This window comes from Capra hircus, chromosome 8 (assembly GCF_001704415.2).
Source record: "Capra hircus breed San Clemente chromosome 8, ASM170441v1, whole genome shotgun sequence".
In the NCBI taxonomy this organism is placed as follows: Eukaryota; Metazoa; Chordata; class Mammalia; order Artiodactyla; family Bovidae; genus Capra; species Capra hircus.
Window position 1 is genome coordinate 60,058,481 of NC_030815.1, and position 18,359 is coordinate 60,076,839.

At 37.8% G+C, this 18,359-nt stretch overlaps 1 protein-coding gene and 1 pseudogene across 3 annotated transcripts in view; both read left to right on the forward strand.

The window, feature by feature from the left end:
• The window catches only part of RECK (reversion inducing cysteine rich protein with kazal motifs), an 83,640-nt gene that overhangs the window by 43,895 nt on the left and 21,386 nt on the right, over positions 1-18,359 (forward strand). For all 3 annotated transcript variants that reach the window (XM_018052160.1, XM_018052161.1, XM_018052162.1), the window contains 4 exons: positions 2,035-2,302; positions 4,881-5,060; positions 12,988-13,200; positions 17,626-17,762. In XM_018052160.1, coding sequence (XP_017907649.1) covers positions 2,035-2,302; positions 4,881-5,060; positions 12,988-13,200; positions 17,626-17,762 — 798 coding nt within the window. The remainder of the gene's footprint in view (positions 1-2,034; positions 2,303-4,880; positions 5,061-12,987; positions 13,201-17,625; positions 17,763-18,359) is intronic.
• LOC102184248 lies at positions 6,776-7,128 on the forward strand (annotated as a pseudogene).

An 18,359-nucleotide genomic window follows, 5' to 3' on the forward strand; every position in this document is an offset into this window, starting at 1 on the left:
TGATAACATAGAATGTAATATTAGCCATAAAAGAGAATGAAATAATGAAATAATGCCATTTTCAGCAACATGCATGGAGCTAGAGATTTTCATACTAAGTCAAAGAGAAATAGTATATCACTTTTATCTGGAATCTAATAAGAAATAATACAAATCAACATTTTACAAAACAGACTCACAGACCGATAACAAAATTGTGGTTATCAAAGGAAAAGGTTGCGTGGGGAAGGATAAATTAGGAGTATGAGATTAACAGATATACACTACCATATATGAAATAGATAAGCAACAAAGATTTACTATATAGCACAGGGAGCTATATTGTTTATCTTTTACTAACATGGAAGAGAATTTTTAAATATATGTATAACCAAATCACTCTGCTGTACACCTGGACCTAACACAATTCTGTAAATCTACTACAATACCAAAAAAATGTATATTTATTATAGAAGTCCAAGATGTATTAAGCAAGGAAAGGAAGTTGCAGAACTAAATGTATACAGTAAGATTCATTTTTAGTTAATACCTATTTGTTCCGCATTGTTTGGATGTGTAATATTTGAATTTTACCAATGAACATTTGTTACTTTTATAATAAATATGTCAATATAAATGAGATTCTCATACTTTTTAAAAGTCAGGACCTCCTGATGAACTTGCACCTTATGGGATCTTTAGAATCTCAGCTTTGTAAAGCCTATAAATCATTTTCTTCATTTAGAGGTGATCAGACTTAAAGCAACTGACTAATTAAGCAAAACTGGCAAAAGGCTTATAAGCCAGATGCCAGTGTTTTGACTTACACTGGGATATTCAAAGACTTGTTTTTGTAAACTCAAAAGCAGTTCTATGCCTTGTTTGGCCAGATTCTAGCTAAGGCTTATGACATTCTGTGATTGTATGAGGAAAATTAATTCATTTATTTTAAAGAGAGATCTGCCTTCACTGACATTTAGGCTATGAAGAGGTGCTGCTGAAGCAAAGTTGATAGATAGCAGGTCAAAAAAAAAAAAAAGGCAGAAAATGTTTTAAGGGTAAAAGAACAACTATCTCATATGTCTGTGCTAATATATAGGAAAACTGGAAAAGAAAGCCACAAACAGATATGCCTGAATAGGCTTAAGAAGTCAAACTCCTAAGAAAACTACTTCAAAGAAGCCCTTTGAATTCTCTAGTCTGGTTGAAAGTGTTCACTTGCTTTCTAGTTTTTTATAGAAAAGTATAACAAACTGATACCTTGTCAGAGTTTGTTATTGTATTATTTAAATTACTGCTGCTGCTGCTAAGTCGCTTCAGTTGTGTCCAACTCTGTGCGACCCCATAGATGGCAGCCCACCAGGCTCCACCGTCACTGGGACTCTCCAGGCAAGAACACTGGAGTGGGTTGCCATTTCCTTCTCCAGTACACGAAAATGAAAAGTGAAAGTGAAGTCGCTCAGTCGTGTCCGAATCTTCGCGACCCCGTGGGCTGTAGCCTACCAGGCTCCTCCACCCATGGGATTTTCCAGGCAAGAGTACTGGAGTGGGGTCCCATTTGCTACTTAGATTAATTTGTACAGATTTATAAATCTTTTTATCCCAAAATGTGATGAAATACAGTATTTGTGATTATTACTATTAAAATTAGTCATCTTTCTCATTATGTCAAGAACATGATCCTTTTGGGTAGTTGTTTCTAGCATGAAATAATTCCAATTTGATCTACTGTATCCTTTCCAGGAACATAAAACACCTTGCATGTAAGGACCTCTTCGGTGTAAGAGGATCTTTCATTTATCTAGGAATGATGCTGGAGAGCCCATAAATGAGCACAGTGGAGAATCTGATAATAGATACCTAGTCCACCGTTAGCTTTTCACTTGTTTGCTACACTGCAAAGCAGTGGAAAGAGAATTTGGTAGGCTCAATATCCTGGAGATATTGACATGACTCAGAGTAGTAATGGATTCCAGTATACTACTTGATTCTTCTGCCTGAGCAATGCCTGCTATAAAACCAGCTAATTAATCCGCTTCTGTTCTGAAACTGTAGGTTTGTATTGCTGTGACAGAGCTGAAGATCATGCTTGCCAAAGTGCCTGCAAGAGAATTCTGATGTCTAAGAAAACAGAAATGGAGATTGTCGATGGCCTCATCGAGGGTTGTAAGACCCAGCCTTTGCCTCAGGATCCACTTTGGCAGTGTTTTCTTGAAAGCTCACAGTCTGTTCACCCTGGAGTCACTCTGCATCCTCCTCCCTCTACAGGCCTTGATGGTGCTAAACTGCATTGTTGTTCTAAAGCAAACACTTCAACATGTAGGTCAGTATCTCATTTTCCTTTATTAAAACCAGTAGAAAATAGCACTTTAATTAATGAATTTAAGGAAATATGTGTTATATTCTTGTACTGTGTAGTGTTACAAGTTCAGAAGATATAAAATCCCCTCATTCTTTCATCCAGCAGGTGTTTATTGAGCATCATGTATGTATAGAACATTGTTTTTGTACATTGAGCTAAAAGCACTGTTTTAGAATGAGAGGAGTAGCATTGGCAGCCATTAAATATTTAAAGATGATGCAATATGAATTCTACCCTCGAGGTTATTCTCAAGTAAGCCTACAATGTAGATGTTTTGACCTGACATCTAAGAGATTTTCTTTTTGTTAAACTATGAAACTTTGAACTTAATCAACTTTTTGTGTATATTGGTGAATAACCTGAGTTGACACTTGTATCCAGAGTTAGACAGCAGTGTATTGGCATTTATTTAGGTGATACACTTAGGGATAAAAAACTAACAATACTATTTGTGTAGGCTCGAGGAAACACAATCTAGAGACAAGAATAAATGGAGATAAAGTAATGGTAGAACACAGATGAAACAGAAGTTTGCTTTATTAGAGATATTTTGAGTGAAAATGTACCACATGTTACTATAATATCCTGAAATAAATAAGACATACAAAGAGTGAAGCAGTCCTTTGTGGGGGGGAAAGGGGGGCTGTTTGTTTTGGCCGCACCACACAGCTTACGAGATCTTAGTTCGCCGAGCAGAGATCAAACCCAGGCCCCCTGCAGTCGAAGCATGGAGTCCTAAACACTGGACCAACAGGAAATTCCTCTGTGTTTCCTAAATTGGATAGACTTTACCAAAAAATTGTGCCTAGAATAGCTCATTAAACTTTACCAAAGATATGAAAAACTTGGAAAACATTCAAAGAAAATTAACAGAAGGGCTAAAAGAGAAGTTAAGTTGGTCCTGTAATTGGAAATTGGGTTACTGATAGGAATTATAAATGTATATATTTGGGAAGGATCCTGAATAATTCTTTGAGTGTCTACTAAAGAGTTGTGCCCTGTAGTCAACTGGAGATTGTGTCATCCAAGAAGAATTTTGGTAAGAAACACTACATCTCTTATCTTGATGTAAGGTTTTATGGTTTACTGGATGCTTTCACTTTCATCTTGTTCATATTCTTGAAATCTGACAAGACTGGTATCATCTTATGACTGATGTCAATTTGTGTAATTCTTATTTATATATAGAAAACTAACTTGAGATATTAAACAAGGTCCAAGGTCATACAGAAAGTTAGGACTAGAGAAAGGACTGATTTTCCAGATCAAGGTGCCTGTTGGATCTTGGTACCTCAAGGTACCTCAACTTTCTCATCCCCATGATGTGTAAGCTCCACTGAGAGTAGGGACTTTGTTTCTTTTATTCACTGCTGCATAGCCAGTGCCTTAAACAGGGCCTCACATGAAATAGGCACTCAATAAATGTTGGTAAAGTGAATGAGCAAACTTATAAAAGCAAAGATACCCTCCTTATAGAGGGAATTATGAGAGTCAAAATGTGACAGAGGTAGAGAATTTTTACTTGTGACTTTGCATATTCTGGTAGTATTAAAATTTTATATTATGTATTAATTTTTTTATACTCATATTACATTTGTCAATGTTAAAAATTACCGAGTATAACATGTGAAATCACTTTGGAAATGATCCTGATTTTGTTTCAGCTATATATGTATATGCACCGAAGTTCCTTTGTAATAATCGAGTACTAAAATAAGAATACATACATACTACAATAATATATATATATAGTATATATTGCTACATATAATAGTTTATAGCAGCTTTGAAATTCTTAAAGCCTTTATATATAGGCTGTCTTGGTATATCTTAGGGACTATAAGCTGCTTGGGATACTTTTTCAGGGAGAAGCTAGTGAACCCTAAGCCTATAATGCTTCTTAAAAGGAATCTGAGGATCAAGTTACATTTTTGCCTCATGTGACTGGAACATAAATATAGTGGACTATGTTTTGGTAGAAGCAGAACCATGTGCTCTACATTTGCTGATTTGCTGCTGCTGCAAAGTAGCTTCAGTCATGTCCAACTTTTTGCAACCCTATGATCGATAGCCTGCCAGGCTCCTCTGTCCACGGGATTCTCCAGGCAAGAATACTGGAGTGGGTTGCCATGCCCTCCTCCAGGGGATCTTCCTGACCCAGGGATCAAACCTGCATCTCTTATGTCTCCTGCATTTGCAGGCAGGTTATTTAAAGGTAAAAGAGAGATCAGAAATATAGAGGGGAATACTTGTGCCAAGAATAAGGATGTACAAATATTATGATTAAACATTAAATTGAGCACCAAGCTTTCTAGCAACCATGGCAAAGAAAAGAGATCGATGATAAAGCTAACTTTTTCATGTAAAAGGTTACTTTTAGGGGCTCTAAATTCTAGAAGATAGGTCTTAGTCTTTTGATCTCTGTATATATTTTTTTCATTTATGTTCTAAAGCACAGTTCATAGAGTTTTAAGTTTTATGCAAATCAAATATTCATGAGACTCATCTGTATGTTTCTGTCTTTGTGCTTTTGTTTCAGAGAACTGTGTACTAAACTTTATAGCATGAGCTGGGGCAATACACAGAGTTGGCAAGAGTTTGATCGCTTTTGTGAATATAATCCAGTGGAAGTGTCCATGTTGACCTGTTTAGCAGATGTCCGGGAACCTTGCCAGTTGGGCTGTAGAAACCTTACTTACTGCACTAATTTTAACAACAGGTAAGAACAAATTACTATAAATGGAATGGAAGTATTTTATCATTAATTGTCTTATTTTTAAATAAGTGAAAAAAGATCATTTTAGCAGGAACTCTGCTAAAATGTTCCTTAGCAGGAGTTCCTTAAGAGCTCTGATTTTGTTCCTGCGGAGAGTGAAAAAGTTGGCTTAAAGCTCAACATTCAGAAAATGAAGATCATGGCATCTGGTCCCATCACTTCATGGGAAATAGATGGAGAAACAGTGGAAACAGTGTCAGACTTTATTTTGGGGGGCTCCAAAATCACTGCAGATGGTGATTGCAGCCATGAAATGAAAAGACGCTTACTCCTTGGAAGGAAAGTTATGGCCAACCTAGATAGCATATTGAAAAGCAGAGACATTACTTTGCCAACAAAGGTCCGTCTAGTCAAGGCTATGGTTTTTCCTGTGGTCATGTATGGGTGTAAGAGTTGGACTGTGAAGAAAGCTGAGCACCGAAGAATTGATGCTTTTGAACTGTGGTGTTGGAGAAGACTCTTGAGAGTCCCTTGGACTGCAAGGAGCTCCAACCAGTCCATCCTAAAGGAGATCAGCCCTGGAATTTCTTTGGAAGGAATGATGCTGAAGCTGAAACTCCAGTACTTTGGCCACCTCATGCAAAGAGTTAACTCACTGGAAAAGACTCTCATGCTGGGAGGGATTGAGGGCAGGAGGAGAAGGGGACGACAGAGGATGAGATGGATGGATGGCATCACTGACTCGATGGACTTGAATCTGAGTGAACTCCGGGAGTTGGTGATGGACAGGGAGGCCCGGCATGCTGCGATTCATGGGGTCGCAAAGAGTCGGACACGACTGAGCGACTGAACTGAACTGAAGTTAAAAGGAGGTAGTATATCTTTATCATTTCATCTTTAAAGGCTATATTCTATCTGGTAAATCACCACTGGGAAAGGAAGCACTGCAACAAAGCCACTTCTGATCTAAAGATGCTTCAAACTTCTGGAATGCAGAGTCCCTCTGCCTTCAATCTCCCATTCTTCCTCTCTCCCTTCCTCTGCATCACCAGTGAAAAAATAATTCAGTGTAGAATAAAGCAGTGTGAACAATTTACTCATCCAAATACCCTCTTATGACAACTTGCTGTGAAGGCCCTTCAGATTGATTGAAGTTCACACTCAGTGAGTCCCCTATGACATACAAAAGCTTTCTTGACAGAAGCAATTGAATAGGTGTTTTCCTGAGATAATCATTATGGTAAGAAAAATAAGAGCCAAGAACTGAATTAATGGCTGAAGAAGGAATGAAGAAAACCAGGAAAGGGGCATCCAGAAGCACAGAGAATGCTGTATCAGAGAAGCCAGAGAGGGAGAATTTCTGAAAAAAGGGGGCTAGTTGATGTTTGAGGCACAGCCCAGAGATCAAGAGGGCAAAAAGGAAGAGAATCAATCAGTTGATCCAGAAGGAAGTTCATAGGATGTTTACCTCAAGCTAACACACCTTGAGGAGTTTACCTCAAGCTAGTTCTATCCTGTTTAAAGTATTCAGATTATTATTTTAAGAAAGAAAATTGAGATATCTTTATAGCTAATATTAGCCAATAAGGACCTAGCTTAGAGGTTGAGAAAATTTGAAATCTATCAAATGTTTAAAGTTAAATTTGGACATATTCCTAACTTACGGTAATGGTGGAGCAGTTTGTATAGAACTAATACCAATACCAGTTATGGCTCTCATGGCGGGCTTGCTGAAGACCACTGACCTTGTGGGATTAGCTGTATGTAAGACTCCACATGAGACGCTAAAAATATTGTATACAAAGATTCTTGATGTTCTTGGACAGATACCTAAAAAATGCAGCATATAGGAAGTATATAGAACAGATTACAAATGAGAAGCTGAGTATGGTTAAAGCGGAACCAGATGTTAAAAAACTAGGAGAGCAACTTCAGGGTGGCCAAGTGGAAGAGGTGATTGGTTCTTCAAGCTGAAAAGGATCTAAGCCTGACAAGAAAAACAGTTCAGTGAAAACCATGGGATCCTTTGGTGAAAGAGCCTCCTGCCAACCAATGGAAATGGCCAGTATAAACAGCCTTCAGTGACTTGTATGTTGATAGGAAACTGATATAATTAAATATTTTTTATATTAAAAAAATACCATTTTTTGATTGGGTCATTTATTTTTCTGGAATTGAGCTGCCAGAGTTGCTTGTATATTTTTGAGATTAGTTGTTTGTCAGTTGCTTCATTTGCTATTATTTTCTCCCATTCTGAAGGCTGTCTTTTCACCTTGCTTATAGTTTCCTTTGTTGTGCAGAAGCTTTTAATTTTAATTAGGTCCCATTTGTTTATTTTTGCTTTAATTTCTAGTATCCTGGGAGGTGGGTCATAGAGGATCCTGCTGTGATTTATGTCAGAGAGTGTTTTGCCTATGTTCTTCTCTAGGAGTTTTATAGTTTCTGGTCTTACGTTTAGATCTTTAATCCGTTTTGAGTTTATTTTTGTGTATGCTGTTAGAAAGTGTTCTAGTTTCATTCTTTTACAAGTGGTTGACCAGTTTTCTCACCACCACTTGTTAAAGAGATTGTCTTTTCTCCATTGTATATTCTTGCCTCCTTTGTTGAAGATAAGGTGTCCGTAGGTGTGTGGATTTATCTCTGGGCTTCACAGATGGCTACCAAACACATGAAAAGATGCTCAACATCACTCATTATTAGAAAAATGCAACTCAAAACCACAATGAGGTACCATTTCACGCCAGTCAGAATGGCTGTGATCCAAAAGTCTACAAGCAATAAATGCTGTAGAGGGTGTGGAGAAAAGGGAACCTTCTTACACTGTTGGTGGGAATGCAAACTAATATAGCCACTATGGAGAACAGTGTGGAGATTCCTTAAAAAACTGGAAATAGAACTGCGTATGACCCAGTGATCCCACTGCAAGGCATACACACTGAGGAAACCAGAATTGAAAGAGATACATGTACCCCAATGTTCATTGCAGCACTGTTTAGAATAGCCAGGACATGGAAGCAACCTAATGTCCATCAGCAGATGAATGGATAAGAAAGTCGTGGTACATATACACAATGGAGTATTACTCAGCCATTAAAAAGAATACATTTGAATCAGTTCTAGTGAGGTGGATGAAACTGGAGCCTATTATACAGAGTGAAGTAAGCCAGAAAGAAAAACACTAATACAGTATACTAATGCATATATATGAAATTTAGAAAGATGATAACAATAACCCTGTATGCAAGACAGCAAAAGAGACACAGATGTATAGAACAGTCTTTTGGACTCTGGGAGAGGGCGAGGGTGGGATGATTTGGGAGAATGGCACTGAAACATGTATAATATCACATAAGAAATGAATTGCCAGTCCAGGTTCGATACAGGATGCTTGGGGCTGGTGCACTGGGATGACCCAGAGGGATGGTATGGGGAGGGAAGTGGGAGGGGGGTTCAGGATGGGGAACACGTGTATGCCCGTGGCGGATTCATGTTGATGTATAGCAGAACCAATACAATATTGTAAAGTAATTAGCCTCCAACTAAAATAAATAAATTTAAATTAAAAAAAACAATTATTAGCCCTACACAAACTACAAAAACATAATTGTTTTGAAGGCCTTTGAGAGTGACCTAAAGCAGGAAGAACTACATCTCATGAAAGATCTAGACCGCACTGAGTGAGGGCTGCTTTTATCCAGTTTTTCCTTCATAGGCACTCTTAGTCCCCTGGCATGGCATATAGATTTCAAGCAAAAAGTAGCAGTATTGGACTGAGGAGTTAAGAGATCAGAGTTTGGGGCTGCCAGAGTAGCTGGATGTGGAAATAGAAAATCCCAGAAAGGAGGGAACTGAAAAAGGAGATGACGTAAAATCTGCATACAAACTCCCCTTAAATCCTTGAATTTGACAGAGTCATAGGGTATAAGGTTAACATAAAAAAGCAAATTGTATTTCTGTTTATTTGCAACAAACAATTAGAAAATGAAATTTATAAAGAAATCTATGCAACTGCATAAAAAATATGAAATACTTAGAGATAAATTCAACAAAAGATGTACAAAAACTCTATACTAGAAACCAGAAAACTTTGCAAAAAGAAATTAAAGACAGAAAATACATGGAGAGAAGTGCTATGTTCATAGATTAGAACATCTTAATATTGTTAAGATGTTAATTCTTCTGAAACCAATGTGAACTCTAGTCAGTGCAATCTCAATCAAAATCCCAAATGACTTTTTAAAATAGAAAGTGGCAGTCTAATTCTAAAATTCATATGGAAATACAAAGAACCTAGAATGACTAAAACAGTATTTTTAAAGACTAAATTTGGAGACCTTATAGTACATGATTTCAAGACTTATTATAAAGCAATAGAAATTAAATCAGTATGATATTGGCATAAGTTTAGACAAACAGGTCAATGACAGAGAAGCAAGAGTAGACCCACACTGTGCTGATACTTGATTTTCAACAAAGCAAGGCAACTCAATGCAAAAGTAACAGCTTTTTGACAAATAATGGTAGAACAATTGAATATCTGTATGAAAATAGAAAGGAACCTTAACTTCTATCTTGCACCATAAACATTAATTCAAGATAGGTCATAGAAATAAAAATAAAAGCTTCTAGAAAAAAAAAATAAGAGAATCTCTAAACAACCATGATGACAAAGATTTTGTAGACAGGACACAATATACTAATTATAATAGAAAATAATGAACTGGAGTTCAACAGTAAACATTTTTGTTGACTAAAAGGCACCATTTAAAATTTGAAAAGACAGGCCACAGTCTGAGAAAAAATATTTCCTACATCACACATGCACACACACACACACACAATCACACACAGATGCATTTGACAAAGGTATTATATCCAGTATATATAGATAATTCCTATAATGGCATAGTAAAAGTCAAATTGAAAAATGGGCAAAAAAACTTCCAAGGACACTTCATCAAAAAGGACATTAAAAAAAAAAAGACATCAAACCAAACACTTAGTATAGAAAAAGTTCATTACCATTAGTCATGCAAAAATGCAAATTAAAACCCCAATGAGATGCTCCCTCACACTAAATAGCTAAAATCAGAAGACTGCCAAGCATGTGCATGAAATGGAATTTTCATAATTTGCTGCTGGGAGTATAAGATGTGTTCAAGCACTTTGGAAAGCTTTCTTGCAGTTTCTTAGAAAGTTAAATCTGTACCCTAGCAATCTCATTCTGAAGCATTTATCCAAGAGACATGAAAATATATGTTCTCCCAAAAGGCTTACATAGCAGCCTTATTCATAAGAACTCCAAAATGGGGAGCTGCTGCTGCTGCTGCTAAGTCACTTCAGTCTTGTCTAACTCTGTGCTACCCCATAGACAGCAGCCCACCAGGCTCCGCAGTCTGCGGGATTCTCCAGGCAAGAACACTGGAGTGGGTTACCATTTCCTTCTCCAATGGGGAGTGGAGGCGGATAAATAAAACATCTATCAAGAAGAGAATGAAAAAACATATTGTGGTATTTAAACAATAGAATAACTAGTACCTAGCAGGAGAGAAAAAAAAGCCAAACTACTGACAAACCCCAAAACACAGATGAATCTTATATTGAGTGAAAGAAGCCCAACCCAAAGCACATCCACATGTATGAGTTCAAGAATAGAAAAAAGTATCATTAAGGGTTAAGATCAGAAAGTCCTTGCCTCTGGCAGAAAGGGAAATTGCCTGGAAGAATGTATAAGGGAAATTTATGGAGTGATAGAAATGTTCTATAATTTATTTGGGGGTTTGATTATATAGATGAATATAATTTTCAAAACTTACTGAACTGAACTCTTAAGCTATTCACATTATATTGTATGTAAATTATACCCCAATAATATAGTATCTCAAATAAATTTTTAAAGTTAAAAAAATTTGTTCATTGAAAGACACCATTGAGAAAATGAAAAGGCAAACCACAAGCTGACAGAAAATATTTGTAATACGTATATCTGACAAAGAACTTAATGTCCAGAATATATAAAGAATTCTTACAACTCAATGGTAAAAAGACAAATTAAAAAGTCAAAAGGCTGGAAAGATGCTTCACAAATGAAGATATCAAAATGGTCAATAAGTGCATGAAAAGGTGCTCATTGCAATTAGTCATCAGCAAAATGCAAATTAAAACCAGTGATATACCACTACACACAACTGAGTGACTAACTACAAAGACTGACAAGTATGTAAATCAGCTAGAATTTTCATACTTTGCTGGTGAGAGCAGAAGATGATATAACTACTTCGGAAAACAGTTTGACAGTTTCTTAGAAAGTTATAACCCAACAGTGCCATTCATAGCCAGGGAAAAGAGACATGAAAACTAGAAGCAACCTTAATGTCACTAAACCAGTGAATGAATGAATAAACTGGCATTTCTCAAAGTGTGTTCTGTTTTCCCAAAACCCCATGAGATTAAAACTATTTTTATAATAGTTCAGTTCATTCGCTCAGTCGTGTCTGACTCTGTGACCCCATGAACCACAGCACGCCAGGCCTCCCTGTCCATCACCAACTCCCGGAGTTCACTCAGATTCATGTCCATCGAGTCAGTGATGCCATTCAGCCATCTCATTCTCTCTCGTCCCCTTCTCCTCCTGCCCCCAATCCCTCCCAGCATCAGAGTCTTTTCCAATGAGTCAACTCTTCTCATGAGGTGGCCAAAGTACTGGAGTTTCAGCTTTAGTATCATTCCTTCCAAAGAAATCCCAGGGCTGATCTCCTTCCGAATGGACTGATTGGATCTCCTTGCAGTCCAAGGGACTCTCAAGAGTCTTCTCCAACACCACAGTTCAAAAGCATCAATTCTTCAGCACTCAGCCTTCTTCACAGTCCAACTCTCACATCCATACATGACCAAGACATTTGCCTTTTTCACTCACAAGAGTGAACAGTGAAGCTTTCCAGCTGCTTTAAGGTGTGATATAGCTACAGATTGAATGCAGGGGCACATATGAAAGTGCAGCTGTCTTCTATAAAGCCAGACATTAAAAGAGATGTTCAAAACCGTGAAACAGACCTACCCTTCTCTTCTTTCTGTTAACGTGTAATGGGTTTATCATTTTAAATGGATTAATAAGTACTTTAAAAATCTCTGTTTTGATTTATAATATGATGATGGGGTATTGGTGTATATAGTCTACATAAACAAAAGCTTTTTGAGAACTCAGTAGTTTCAAAAGTGTAAATGGGTCCTGAGATCAAAAAGTTTGGGAACCACTGGGATAAACAAATTGTGATACATTTATTAATAAAATACGACTGAACAATAAAAAGAATAAGCAATTTATATGCACAACATGAGTAAATATCAAGATTCTTTAGCTCAAGACACTAGACCCAGAAGACTACATACAGTATGATTCCATTTGAGAATTAATCTCTGGTGATCTGAATATGAATGGTGGTGGCCTCTGGGGTGCAGTAGCAGGGAAGGGCATTGACTAGATGGGGACACAAGGGAACTTTTTAACAGGATAGAAATGCTGCTCATTGATTTGGATATGCCCATGTGAATGTATATGTTTGTCAAATTGAACTAACCATAAGATCTATAAATTTTATTTTTATAAATTATAACTCAATTTTTAAAACTTGAACTTATTTTATGAGATGAAAAAAATAGTATGGTCTGAGATGATAGTCTACAGTGTTTTGAAGTTTTTAAGTGCCTCACAAAAATCTGTATTATAAAGAAAAATTTCAATCAGAGTCTTAGTGCTGATGTCTACTTTGAATCTTCATACATTCAAAGTTAACATTCTTTGATGGGTTGTATGCACTTTCTTCTTTTAAAAAATATATTTTCCTGATACATTGGCATGTCAAGATTTTACAGATTGCTTCTTTCTAGAATATAATTGCCTCTGATTCCTTCTGGCCTTTTTTCTCTTTAGGCCAACAGAACTTTTCAGGAGTTGCAATGCTCAGTCAGATCAAGGAGCCATGAATGACATGAAGCTGTGGGAAAAAGGAAGCATAAAGATGCCATTTATCAACATACCTGTTCTTGACATTAAAAAGTGCCAACCAGAAATGTGGAAAGCAATAGCTTGTTCGCTGCAGATTAAGCCTTGTCATAGTAAATCACGGGGCAGTATTATTTGCAAGTAAGTTTCTTTCATCATAATGACTCTCCAGTTTTGGTTTGGACCCTCTATGATCTCTACCCACAGCCTATCCGTAGAGTCACCACCCCCACATGTCAAATGTTCTCCCACTTTTCCGTCTTTGCCTAAAATAATCTTCCTCCTACCTGCATCTTTACTCACCCACTGCCTGTCCTTCTTCAGCTCAGTTCAGTTCAGTCGCTCAGTCATGTCCGACTCTTTGCGACCCCATGAATCTCAGCACGCCAGGCCTCCCTGTCCATCACCAACTCCCGGAATTCACACAAACTCATGTCAATCGAGTCAGTGATGCCATCCAGCCATCTCATCCTCTGTCGTCCCCTTCTCCTCCTGCCCCCAATCGCTCCGAGCATCAGAGTCTTTTCCAATGAGTCAACTCTTCGCATCAGGTGGCCAAAGTACTGAAGTTTCAGCCTCAGCATCAGTCCTTCCAATGAACACCCAGAACTGGTCTCCTTTAGGATGGACTGGTTGGATCTCCTTGCAGTCCAAGGGACTCTCAAAAGTCATCTCCAACACCACGGTTCAAAAGCATCAATTCTTCATCGCTCAGCTTTCTTCACAGTCCAACTCTTACATCCATACATGACCACTGGAAAAACCATAGCCTTGACTAGACGGACCTTTGTTGGCAAAGTACTATCTCTGCTCTTTAATGTGCAGATTGGTCATAACTTTCCTTCCAAGGAGTAAGCGTCTTTTAATTTCATGGCTGCAGTCACCATCTGCAGTGATTTTGGAGCCCCGAAAAAGTCTGACACTGTTTCCACTGTTTCCCCATCTATTTCCCATGAAGTGATGGGACCAGATGCCATGATCTTCGTTTTCTGAATGTTGAGCTCTAAGCCAGCTATTTCACTCTCCTCTTTCACTTTCATCAAGAGGCTTTTTAGTTCCTCTTCACTTTCTGCCATAAGGGTGGTGTCATCTGCATATCTGAGGTTATTGATATTTCTCCCGGCAATCTTGATTCCAGTTTGTGCTTCTCCCAGCCCAGCGTTTCTCATAATGTACTCTGCATATAAATTAAATAAGCAGGGTGACAATGTACAGCCTTGACGTACTCCTTTTCCTATGTGAAATCAGTCTGTTGTTCCATGTCCAGTTCTAACTGTTGCTTCCTGACCTACATACAGGTTTCTCAAGAGGCAGGTAAGGTGGTCTGGTATTCCCATCTCTTTCAGAATTTTCCACAGTTTATTGTGATCCACACAGTCAAAGGCTTTGGCATAGTCAATAAAGCAGAAATCAATGTTTTTCTGGAACTCTCTTGCTTTTTTGATGATCCAGCAGATGTTGGCAATTTGATCTCTGGTTCCTCTGCCTTTTCTAAAACCAGCTTGAACATCTGGAAGTTCACAGTTCACGTATTGCTGAAGCCTGGCTTGGAGAATTTTGAGCATTACTTTACTAGCATGTGAGATGAGTGCAATTGTGCAGTAGTTTGAGCATTCTTTGGCATTGCCTTTCTTTGGGATTGGAATGAAAACTGACCTTTTCCAGTCCTGTGGCCACTGCTGAGTTTTCCAAATTTGCTGGCATATTGAGTGCAACACTTTCACAGCATCATCTTCCAGGATTTGGAATAGCTCAACTGGAATTACATCACCTCCACTAGCTTTGTTCGTAGTGATGCTTCCTAAGGCCCACTTGACTTCGGCATTCCAGGATGTCTGGCTCTAAGTGAGTGATCACACCCTTGTGATTATCTGGGTCGTGAAGATCTTTTTTGTACAGTTCTTCTGTATATTCTTGCCACCTCTTCTTAATATCTTCTGCTTCTGTTTGGTCCATACCATTTCTGTCCTTTATTGAGCCCATCTTTGCATGAAATGTTCCCTTGGTATCTCTAATTTTCTTGAAGAGATCTCTAGCCTTTCCCATTCTGTTGTTTTCCTCTATTTCTTTGCATTGATCGCTGAGGAAGGTTTTCTTATCTCTCCTTGCTATTCTTTGGAACTCTGCATTGAGATGCTTATATCTTTCCTTTTCTCCTTTTCCCTTCTCTTCTTTTCACAGCTATTTGTAACCTCCCCAGACAGCCATTTTGCTTTTTTGCACTTCTTTTCCATGGAGATGGTCTTGATCCCTGTCTCCTGTACAATGTCATGAACCTCCGTCCATACTTCATCAGATACTCTGTCTATCAGATCTAGTCCCTTAAATCTATTTCTCACTTCTACTGTATAATCATAAGGGATTTGATTTAGGTCATACCTGAATGGTCTAGTGGTATTCCCCACTTTCTTCAATTTAAGTCTGAATTTGGCAATAAGGAGTTCATGATCTGAGCCACAGTCAGCTCCCAGTCTTGTGTTTGCTGACTGTATAGAGCTTCTTTGGCTGTAAAGAATATAATCAATCTGATTTCGGTGTTGACCATCTGGTGATGTGCATGTGTAGAGTCTTCTCTTGTGTTGTTGGAAGAGGGGGTTGCCTTGACCAGTGTGTTCTCTTGGCAAAACTCTATTAGCCTTTGCCCTGCTTCATTCCATATTCCAAGGCCAAATTTGCCTGTTACTCCAGGTATCTCTTGACTTCCTACTTTTGCATTCCAGTCCCCTATAATGAAAAGGACATCTTTTTTGGGTGTTAGTTCTAAAAGGTCTTGTAGGTCTTCATGGAACGGTTCACCTTCAGCTTCTTCAGCATTACTGGTTGGGGCATAGGCTTGGATCACCGTGATATTGAATAGTTTGCCTTGGAAACGAACAGAGGTCATTCTGTCATTTTTGAGATTGCATCCAAGTACTGCATTTCGGACTGTTTTGTTGACCATGATGGCTACTCCATTTCTTCTAAGGGATTCCTACCCACAGTAGTAGATATAATGGTCATCTGATTTAAATCACCCTTTCCAGTCCATTTTATTTCGCTGATTCCTAGAATGTTGACTGTCCTTCTTAGCCCCTCTTAAATTCCAGTCATTGCTATGGAATCTTCCCAGATTTCTCCAGCTGATAGTAGTTTATCCAAACTACAAATTTCTGTAGACCTTCACTTGTACTTTTCTCATGGAACTTAGTTCAAGAAACAGTAAGTACCTTCAATGCACTATTCTATTCATTTATTTTAATTTGTGTATTTGTCTTATATCCTGTTAGGTTTGGTCTCCTTGAAGATAAACACTCTTATTTGAACCTCTTTTTTTCTTATCTTTTCTCTCTTCTTTTTCTTCTCCAGGAATGAGCTTAATCCTAAAGTGCAATAGATATTCCAGAAATGTTTGATGAGAAAAAGACTTAGTAAATATAGTCAATAGGGTCTGTTCCTAATAAACATTTCTGAATGATTTACTTACTAAGATCTATTATAGGATAAAGTTTAAGGACCTATTGAATAGCACAGGGAACTATACTCAATATTTTGAAATAACCTATAAGAGAGAAGAATCTGAAAAAGAATATATATATATATATATATATATATATATATAAAACTAAACCAGTTTGTTGTACATCTGAAACAAACGTAGCATTTATAAAACAACTGTACTTCAATTAAAAAATTAAAAAATTTTTAAGTAAATAGGAAGACAAAAAAAGGGGGATCTGGATAAAATAAAGATGAAAGTTGCTGTGGTGTGTGAAACCAGAAACATTAACTACATACTAACCTCTGTCAGCTTCTCTTCAAGCATCTTTTTTTTTCCAAAAACCTTTCCCAAAACCAATTTACTATCTAGCCCCTAAGTTTCTGGGCACTTGATAACTGATTGCAGATTATTTCAATCTTGAATAGGGTCCAGATCCATTCTCTGATATGACTTGGGGGTGGCCTGAGTAGAGGAGAGTTGAGAAATAACTACTGTGTGAAAGGCAAGAGGCAACAAGTGGGAAATTTATAGACTCTTAGCACAGAAACTTTATAGAGGGGTCAAATTTCTATTAAAGACAGAAAATTTTAAAGTAGTGGATTTCCCAACTGTTTTAGGCCAAACACTTTAATGTTGATATAAACAGATATTTTAAAAGAGAAAGGCAGGAAGGGGAGTGAGGGAAGAAGAAAGGAAGAAGCAAGCATGCATGGGCCCTGAAAGAAAGGAATATGATTTCACAGAGAGCACATCAGACTAGCCTAGGTTAATTTCCTTTCAATGACAGTAGAAAACCACATTGATAGTAGTGGCAGTAGGTATGAGTGTAAAATTTGAGCAAGGCTTTTGATCTCAGGTCAGAGAGAGTTAGGGATGCTTTGATAGTGTAATACATTACTTACTCTTCAACCTAAGGTCTGCTGTCACTCTTGTTCTTTTATCATGCACCTAACAAAGTGTGAAACATTGTTGAGTTGTAAAAACTCACTTTCTGAAAAGCTTCTGAAACAGAATTGATATTGGCTAGGCAACCTGAGGAGTGAGGAGGTTCCTCAAATCCTAAATTTGTGTGTATTTTCCTTTTCAAGATCGGATTGTGTAGAGATTCTCAAGAAATGTGGGGACCAGAACAAATTCCCTGAAGACCACACAGCTGAAAGTATTTGTGAGCTTCTGTCACCCACAGATGACCTGGAGAATTGCATACCTTTGGATACATACCTCAGTAAGTACTTTTTTTAATTTAATGGCTTCTCCCTTCTCTCTCTGCCCTTGATGTTTGCTTTGCATGAGCATCTATCTGTTGAGAACGTGTGGTTTAATGATAATATCTCATCTGCAGACTCTCATCTTATTTGCTTGCCCTTTTCAGCCCAGGAAAGAATTGTCATCTTAAAATATGTACACAGAAGCAACTATCATTATCAGTCTGAGTGGGTAGTGAACTGTTGTCAATCAGAAATTTTTAGTGATGAGTCATGTGTCAGCATTCTCAGATAACCAGCTCTTTATCATTGCTGTCTCCTTGCCATGATTTGATCAAGTAGAATTTCCCCTAGGGAGTCTTCAGCTTCTTGTCATCTAAATATCAGTGGAAACTGAGCCAGGCGTTGGCTTGGACTTATCCACCAAATAGGGAGTAAGGAATGATGGTCTGGGTTAGCACAGGAAAATGGAGTTTTTCTCTGTACCAAATACTCCTACCAAAAGCTAGAAGAATAAATTTGTATCTCCTTGATGGATTCTGGAGCTAAGCTTCCCAGCAGGAGGTATGGTGGAAACCAGGGAATAAAATTCATAGACACTATATAGTCAAGGGGCT